A 9,333-nucleotide genomic window follows, 5' to 3' on the forward strand; every position below is an offset into this window, starting at 1 on the left:
GGGTCTCCTACACTGCTGTCTTGGTGACACCTCTTTTTGAGATACTAAATGATGAGACAAATACAGCACTTTGGTCTCTTGATGTATTGAGCTAAATGGATCTATTTAAGGTCTGGAGGTCCGCTTTCTTCATCTTTTCTGTATCATTTTTGGTAGATTGAGACCAAAGTATAACAGCTGAAAACTTATTCCAAACCCAGTGCCAAAAAAAAAACAAACAAACAAACAAAAAAACACTTAGAAGCTGAAGGGGATAAAAAGAAAAAAGTTCCCAAGTTACCAACTGGATTTTATTTCTCAGGGTTCTCTAGAGATACAGAACCAACAGGAGATATATATATATATAGATGTATATATCTATATATATAGTGATTTTTCCTTTTTTTCACCCATTTTTTAAATTTTCTTCTGGCATTTTTTAAAATTTTACTTAATTTTTTCAGTGTTCCAAGATTCATTGTTTATGCACTACACCCAGTGCTCCATGCAATACATGCCCTCCTTAATACCAACCACCAGGATCTCCCAACCCCCCACTCCCCTCCCCTCCAAAACCCTCAGTTGGTTTCTCAGAGTCCACAGTATCTCATGGTTCATCTCCCCCTCCGATTTCCCCCAACTCACTTCTCTTCTCCTTCACCCAATGTTATTTCTTATGCTCCACAAGTAAGTGAAGCCATATGATAATTGACTCTCTCTGCTGACTTATTTCATTCAGCATAATCTCCTATGGGGAATTTTCTTAAGCCACTTCATGGTGGTCTGTGGCAGTGAAACTATCACCACAGTCTATAATGTATATTTAAAATTTGTTAAAAGGGTTGATCTTATGTTAAGCATTCTTATCACAAAATAATAATAATAAATAAAGAGGGTGATAGGAAACTTTTGAAGGTGATCTGTTTATGACATGAAAGGAGATTTATCATAAGTAATTGGCTCATGTGTATCCTTACATGGAAGCTAAAACAGTCCAGGAGACCCAGGGAAAGAAGGGGGGTAATTCAGTTTGAAGCCTGAGAACCAAGGAAGCCAACAGTGTGAATCCCAGTCCAAATATAGAAGAAAACTGCTGTCCCAGGTCAAGCAGTCAGGCAGAGAAGTGAGAATGAATTCTCCCTTCCTCTGCCTATTGTTCTATTCAAGCCTTCAAAGAATTGGATGATGTCCATTCATTTGGGGGAGGGCAACTTGCTTTCTAGGGCCCACTGATTCAAACGCAAATATCTTCTGGAAGAATCCTCACAGATATGCCAGTAATAATGTTTAGCCAAATATCTGGACCCCCCGTGACCCAGTCAAAACTGATGCATAAAATCAGCCTTCAGAGGATCTAATTCCTAAAAGATTATGTGTAGTCTACTTTCAAAATGAGACAAATCAAGAAAAAGAAAAGGATGTCCACTCTCGCCACTTTTATTCAACATAGTACTGGAAGTCCTAGCCCAGAGAAGAAGAAATAAAAGACACCCAAATCGGGGTGCCTGGGTGGCTCTGTGGGTTAAAGCCTCTGCCTTCGGCTCAGGTCATTATCTCAGGGTCCTGGGATCGAGCCCCACATTGGGCTCTCTGCTCAGTGGGGAGCCTGCTTCCCCCTCTCTCCACCTGCCTCTCTGCCTACTTGTGATCTCTGTCTGTCAAATAAATAAATAAAATCTTAAAAAAAAAAAAAGAGACCCAAATAGATAAGGAAGAAGTAACACTGTCACTATTTGCGAATGACATGATATTGTACCGAGAAACCCTTAAAGACTCAAAAAAAATTAGAACAAATAAATCTGGTAAAGCTACAGGATGCAAAATTAATATACAGAAATCTGTAGTGCTTCTATATATTAGTAATGAAGTAGCAGAAAGAGAAATTAAGAAAACAATCCCATTTATAATTGCAACGAAAATAATAAAATACCTAGTAATAAATTTGGCCGAGGAGGTGAAAGACCTGTGCTCTGAAAATTATAAGACATTGATGAAAGAGATTGAAGACAATAAAAACAAATGGAAAGATATACCATGCTTGTGGGTTGGAAGAATTAATATTGTTAAAGTTTCCATACTACCCAAAGAAATCTAGAGATTGAATGCAATCTCTATCAAGATACCAAGATGCCCTTCAACGGACAAATGGATAAGGAAGATGTGGTCCATATACACTATGGAGTATTATGCCTCTATCAGAAGGGATGAATACCCAACTTTTGTAGCAACATGGATGGGACTGGAAGACATTATGCTGAGTGAAATAAGTCAAGCAGAGAGAGTCAATTATCATATGGTTTCACTTATTTGTGGAGCATAACAAATAACATGGAGGACATGGGGAGATGGAGAGGAGAAGGGGGTTGAGGGAAATTGGAAGGGGAGGTGAACCGTGACAGACTATGGACTGTGAAAAACAACCTGAGGGTTTTGAAGGGGCTGGGGGGTGGGAGGTTGGGGGAGCCAGGAGGTGGGTATTAAGGAGGGCACGTATTGCATGGAGCACTCGGTGTGGTGCAAAAACAATGAATACTGTTACACTGAAAAGAAATTTAAAAAAAAAGATACTAATAGCATTTTTCACAGAACTAGAATAAATAATAATAAATTTTGTTTGGAACCACAAAAGACCCTAAATAGCCAGTCCTGAGAAAGATAATCAAAGCTAGAGGTATCACAAACTTAGATTTCAAGATATATGACAAATCTGGGTACTCAAAACAGTATGGTGATGGCACAAAAATATACACATAGATCAATGGAATACGAATAAATGGAATAAATAAATAAATAAATAAATAAATGGAATAAAAAGCCCTACACTTACATGGTTAGTTAATCTATGACAAAGAAGCAAGAATATACAACGGGGAAAAGACAGTCTCTTCAACAAATGGCATTGGGAAAACTGGATAACCACAGGAAAAGAATGAAACTGGATCACTTTCTCATACCATGAACAAAAGTGAATTCAAAATGGATTAAAGACCTAAATGTGAGACCTGAAACCATAAAACTCCTAGAAGAAAACACAGGCACTAATTTACTTGATATCGGCCATGGAAACATTTTTCTAGATATGTTTCCTCAAGCAAGGGAAACAAAAACAAAAAGGAACTATTGAGACTACACCAAAATATACAGCTTTTGAACAGTCAAGGAAACTATCAACAAAACAAAAAATGCAACCTACTAAGTGGGAGAAGACATTTGCAAAGATATATTCAATAAGAGATTAATATCCAAAATATATGAAGAATTTATGCAACTCAACACACACACAAAAACAAGTAATGTGATTAAAATGGGCAAAGAACCTGAATAGACATTTTTCCAAAGATGACATACAGATGGCCAACAGACACATGAAAATATGCTCACTATCATTCATCATCATGAAAATGCAAATCAAAACGACAGAGAAATATTGCCTCACACCTCACACCTATTCTAGTAAGAATAGCTAGAATCAAAAAGACAAGAAAGAACAAGTGTTGACAAGGATGTGGAGAAGAAGGAACCCTCATTCACTGTTGGTGGGAAGGCAAATTGGTGCAGCCAATGCAGAAAACAGTATGGAGTTGCCTCAGAAAATTAAAAATAGAAATAACATGCAATCTAAAAATTCCAGTGCTGGCTATTAACCCAAAGAAAAGGAAAACACTAATTCAAAAAGATATGTGCCCCCTTATGTTTATTGCAGCATTATTTACAATAGCCAAGGTGTGGAAACAATCCAAGCATCCATCAATAAATGAATGGATAAAAAGGAAGTGCTACATCTACACAACAGAATTTTACTCAGCCATAAAAAACAAGGACATTTTGCCATTTGTGACAACATAAATGGACTTAGAAGGCATTATGCTAAGTGAAATAGGTCAGGGAAAAACAAATGCCATATGACTTCATTTACATGTGGAATCAAAAAAATCAAAAAACAGACTCAAATACAGAGAACAAATTGGTGGATGCCAGAAGGGAGGTGGGTGGGCGATGGGCAAGATAGATAAAGGCGATTAAGAGGTACAAACTTCCAGTTTTAAAATAAAGAAGTCACAGAGCTATAAAGGACAGCACAGAGAATATAGTCAATAATACTGGAATAATGTTGCATGGTGACAAATGATGGCTACACTTACCTTGGTGATCCCTGAGTAAGGTATAGAATTGTCAAATCACTGTGTCGTACACCTGAAACTAATACAACATGTACGTCAACTATGCTTCACCAATAAAAATAAAAAATAAAAAGAATGAGACCTGTCAATGAGATAAGTAGACACTCTTGGCACAGAACCTGACACACATTAGATAATTAATAAATGTTTTTACTTAATATATTTATTAATATATGCAAGTGGAAATTCACCCTAATGACATTCCTTCCAGTGCCTTCGCACATTAATCAGAAAGTGATCCCCTAAAACACACTACAACCTCATTTTACTTGCATCCACTGAAGCAGCTGAACTTATATCAAATACTGTGCATGTACCAAAGGCCATTCATTTATGTGCAGCATGTGGCCACCCACCAAATAAAAGGTGGAAGGCATGTTGGCAGCTCCCACCACTACCAAAATGGCACCCTCACTCTCTAGCATGTTCCCCACTTATATATTTTTTAAGTTGAAGGCTTTTCCTGACTTAGAGCATGTAAGCAGCCAGGCAAAGGTTGATTTCTTCAGCCTGTTGACATAACCTGGCACACAGTAGGAGTTAGTGAAAATGTGTTGCCTTCTTGAGAGGGAGAAGTTGATGGCCATTTTGATGTATACCTAAGGGAGGTCCCATGCAGAGACGGGGAGGTATACCAATGAAAAAGCAGATGCCTCCAAAAATATATTTCCCCAATTTCACTGTTTTGCTAAGAATCAGTCCTATACCAACACCATGGTCACACACCTGTGAACTTTCTCTGGCCTAATATGTATTTTAGAATGGAGCATACAGTCTTGTGTGGAAATCAAACCCCACATCTGGGATGCCCCTTTTGTTGCTTCTTAGCTGAAATGGGGATGCGTCCCTCCATCTCCACAACCACAGGCCAGGAGCCCCCATTCCCACCCATCACACTGCAGCCAAAGGGATCTTTTTGCAACTCGGGTCTGATCATTTCATGCCTCACTCTTGGAGTAAAATCCACAAGTCCCTATGTGAGTCGGCAAGTCTCTCTGTGACCTAGTTGTTCCTGAGTTCTCCAACTTCCTCTCACACTCAGCCCCCCTCCTTAGGCTGCAGCCATTCTGGCTTCCCTCAGCTCCTCAACCTATAATTATGACATACTTACTCTTTAAGCTCCCACATAAACGTTAGTTCCTCAGGGAAGCCTTTTCTGACCACACCAAACTAGGTCAGAACCCTACTATACAGTGTAACAGTAGCCTGTCCTGCTTTTTCCCACTTTCCAAAACCATAAGAAAAACATCAGTTAACTGTTATGTTTTATATCTGCCTATACCCCAAGTTCTAATCCCCATGAAGGAGGAACCATGTCTATCTTATTTATTCCTATATTCCTGAACCTAGGGTTATGTCTGATACATAGTAGACAGTAAATGTTTGCTGAATTGATGAATAAGATTGTGGAATCTCCATGGAGACATTTTCCAAGTAATATTTCTAGCAGATATGAGATCATTAAAAGGTGGCAGTCAGATTCATAGTTATCTGTCTTCTGACCATAAAGTAAATGTCCTACAGGAAATGGAAGTAGGTAGTGGTTTTCATGACTTGAGAACAGAAAACAGCTTAAGATGGTCCTTGAAAAATCCTTCAGAAATTAAATAGAGCTTCTGACCTTTGGTGATCAAGGAATATTCCAGAAAGTTATATGTGGGATTCAGTTCAGCTCTACATCAGATCAAATTATTTCTAATAATTAATGGAAATCATTACATCTTTCTCTTATTCTCCAGTGTCTTGGTCCTCCATGCTCTCTTGGGAAGTAGGCTAATGTATTCTAGGTGAACACTTCCCAATTTACATCTCCTTTCCCCTCTATTTTTTCTTCCTGTCCTTTGCTACGTGTATTTTCTATGACAAACACCTAACGTGGATATGACTGAATGTTGAAAAAAGATTTCTTTGGTCAAGGCTGATTTCCACCCTACTACCCACAACCAAAGAATGTAACTGTCCTCACCCTGTAAACAAGAAGCTATTGTTTTATAATTATTCAAGTGCAAAAGTTAGCTTAGTAGCTTGAATTTTTTTTGAATTCATAGCTGAGAAAACACTCAGCAATACCCAGGACAAGTAAAAAAGTCAATTTTACATTTTATAGCATGTTATTATTTATAAAGCCCTTGGCATTCCATCTCTCTTGATCCTGGCTTTAATCATAGCAAGGCAGAAATTTTTACCGACATGAAAACTAGGACAGAGAATTTCTGGCTGAAGGTCATAGAGCTAATAAAGAAGTTGCTGGAACCCAAAGCTACATTTTTTTTTGCTTTAATGTCTTTGTAATTATGAAATCTGGTTCATGTGCTAAGGAGAGAAGCCAAACCCAAAGAATGATCTGCAGGAACTTCTAAATCAATGGAGCTCAAGTCTTAGTCTACTTGGGAAAAGTTCATCCCATTGAGAACTTTCTTCAGAGCCTCCTTCACTTCCTTGTTTCTCAAGCTGTAGATCATTGGGTTCAGCATAGGGATGACCACAGTGTAAAATACTGATACAATCTTGTCTTCCCCAAGAGATTTGCCCATGTTACCTTTCAGGTATATGAATATGAGTGTCCCAAAGAAAAGAGCCACTGCAGTCATGTGAGAAGCACAGGTGGAGAAAGTCTTGGCTTTGCCACCTGCTGTACGAATCTTCAGAATAGCCTGAATGATGAAAAAGTAGGATATCAGAATTACTGAAATGCTGGTTGTAATGACTAAGAAAGCTAAGAGGTAGATGACTCGTTCCCTTGACGTGGTGTCACTACAGGCAAGCTTCAGCAGGGGTGGGAGGTCACAGAAGAAGAAGTCCACGTGGTTGGACTTACAGAAGGAAATCGAGAAGGTACACCCAGTGCGGATCACAGCATTGACCATGGCTCCAGCATAGGCCCCAGCCACCAGCCCCAGGCAGGTCTGTGGTGTCATGGCAGTGGCATAGAGAAGGGGGTTACACACAGCCACATAGCGGTCATAGGCCATCACAGCCAAAAGGAAACATTCAGTGCTAGCACAGAGGGTGAAGAAGAAGAACTGAGTGGCACAGCGTTCATAGGTGATGGCCATCTTATCAGTACCCAAGGTCTCAAGAGACTGAGGGACGATGACAGAAGAGTAGCAAACATCCAGGAAGGAAAGGTGGCGGAGGAAGAAGTACATTGGAGTTTGGAGACGAGGGTCTCTCTGAATCAATACGATCATGCCCAGGTTGCCCACCATGGTAATGAAATAAAGGACCAGAAACCCAAAGAAGAGGCCCATCTGCAGCCCTGTCGGCAGCTGGAACCCCAGCAGAATGAATTCTGTCACCACAGTTCCATTGACCGCCATGAATCCTGGGTTCTCTACTGAAATAAAAAAAATAATAAAATCTCATTAAAGACCAGTTAAGGTGATGGATCATTCTCAGCAACAGTAATAATCTTGTAAATTTGTCAAGCCCTTTACATTTTTTTGCAAACTTTATTTCATTTGATCTCTTGGAAATCCTTTGAGCATATATTGTTAATCCCATTCTTGAGAGAAAGAGAAGTATATGAGGGTCAAAGAGGTGAAGTGACTAGTTCATGATTTCACATGGCAAAGAGGCAAAGCTGGATCTAGAACTCTGTTCCTTGGACATTTCCAAACTTCTGACAGGTGCCAAATTGGAAAGTTTCCTTAGACTCACTACAGAGCCAGAAAACATCTCTTTATTGGAGAAACCCTATCGGTATAGTATTAAGTACATGGGCTTTGAAACAGACCTAAGTTCAAATCCCTTGAGACCTTGGACTAGTTAATTCATCTCTCTGAACCTCAATCCCCTTGATGGCATAAGAGGCATGTCAACGCCAAAGTCATGGTACTACTGTAAAGAACATAAGAGATGTACCATTCCTAGCACATGGTCTGCCTCACACACTTAGAATTATTTTCTCTAAATTCTGTAATAACAGAGTAACATGCTCCTAAGTTCCTGTACATTTTAGACTCTTTTTATCTCCAAGTCCACAGCCCCCCTGGCATCCCAATATCAATTCTTCTTTCTTTGTGGTTGTTTTTGATATGTATGTGAACACAATGGAGCTGAACACAAGAGAGAGAGCCATAAAGAACAAACTCTGTTAGAACCTCTACAACCTGTTGCCTGCCAAGTCGCCTCTTCCTCGCTGTTCCTGCCAAGCCGTCTGGCCTGGTTTCCAAATTCTCCTCTTATTCCAGAGGACCTGTCCCATTTTTTTTAAATGCCAGATCATTATCAATCAATGAGCTACATGAATCAAGCCATTCCAGAATTAGCCTGCCCAGCTCATTAAGGGACAAAGGCATCACACTGAGTTTAGAATTCTAATACAGATAGAGTTCTTGCCAAGTATTTGGACAATCTCGTCTCTGCACCTTTGGATGCTGATGATTTGGGGGTAATGGGAATACTGAATGTGGACTTCAAAGGTGGTTATTTTTGTCCTCCTTCCATCCTTGAAATAAAAACTGAATTTGAGAAAGATCTCTTAGGATTTCAGATAAATAAGAAAATGAAACTTTGATCAATGTTGGACAAAAGCTGATCTATAGATGAAATAAAGGTCAGCATCTGGTGTTTTTCCCCTGCTGAATTCCTGACAATGTGAATATTTAGGAGAGGTTTTTCCCCCATTACAGCCTAATCTAATCTTGACCTTCAGCCAAAACAGTGATTTGCTGTGTTCTAAAAGGAATTCACACAAATCATCCTGACCAAAGGAGGAAACAGAGAGAGAGACTGTATTCATTTATTTATTCACTAAGAGTGTACTGAGAATTTACCATGTGCCATGCATTCTTCTGGTTGCTCAGAACAACACAGACAAAGATCTTTGCCCTTGTAGAGTAAGCATTCTAACAGAGAGCCAGGCATATGCAACATTTTTTTTAAATAAGCATACCTTCTACCATGATAGATGATGACAAGTGCTATTAAAACACACATGGACACACACAGCAGGGTGTAGGGAATGGAGAGAGCCAAAGTAAAGAAGAGGGTGTTAAACCAGTAGAAGTGTCATTGAAAAGGTGACATTTTAGCAGAAATGCTGGGGATCAGGTAACTACTCACACTTATTTGCACACTTTTATCCACAACCAGTAGAAAATGAAGACACAAATCATCACCATGGGACCACCCCACTCCCAGCACAAAATATATGGAGTTTTCCAGGTCC

The 9,333-nt window shown here is 39.4% G+C and overlaps 1 protein-coding gene across 1 annotated transcript; it reads right to left on the bottom strand.

The window, feature by feature from the left end:
* Positions 1-6,538: 6,538 nt before the first annotated feature.
* Positions 6,539-7,480, bottom strand: LOC308350684 (olfactory receptor 9I1-like; the record flags this gene model as incomplete). Its single annotated transcript, XM_080816194.1, has 1 exon — positions 6,539-7,480. One exon carries the CDS (start codon positions 7,478-7,480, stop codon positions 6,539-6,541), a length of 942 nt encoding a protein of 313 aa, XP_080672320.1.
* Positions 7,481-9,333: the final 1,853 nt, after the last annotated feature.

This window comes from Martes martes (assembly GCF_963455335.1).
Source record: "Martes martes genome assembly, chromosome: 10".
Lineage (NCBI taxonomy): Eukaryota > Metazoa > Chordata > Mammalia > Carnivora > Mustelidae > Martes > Martes martes.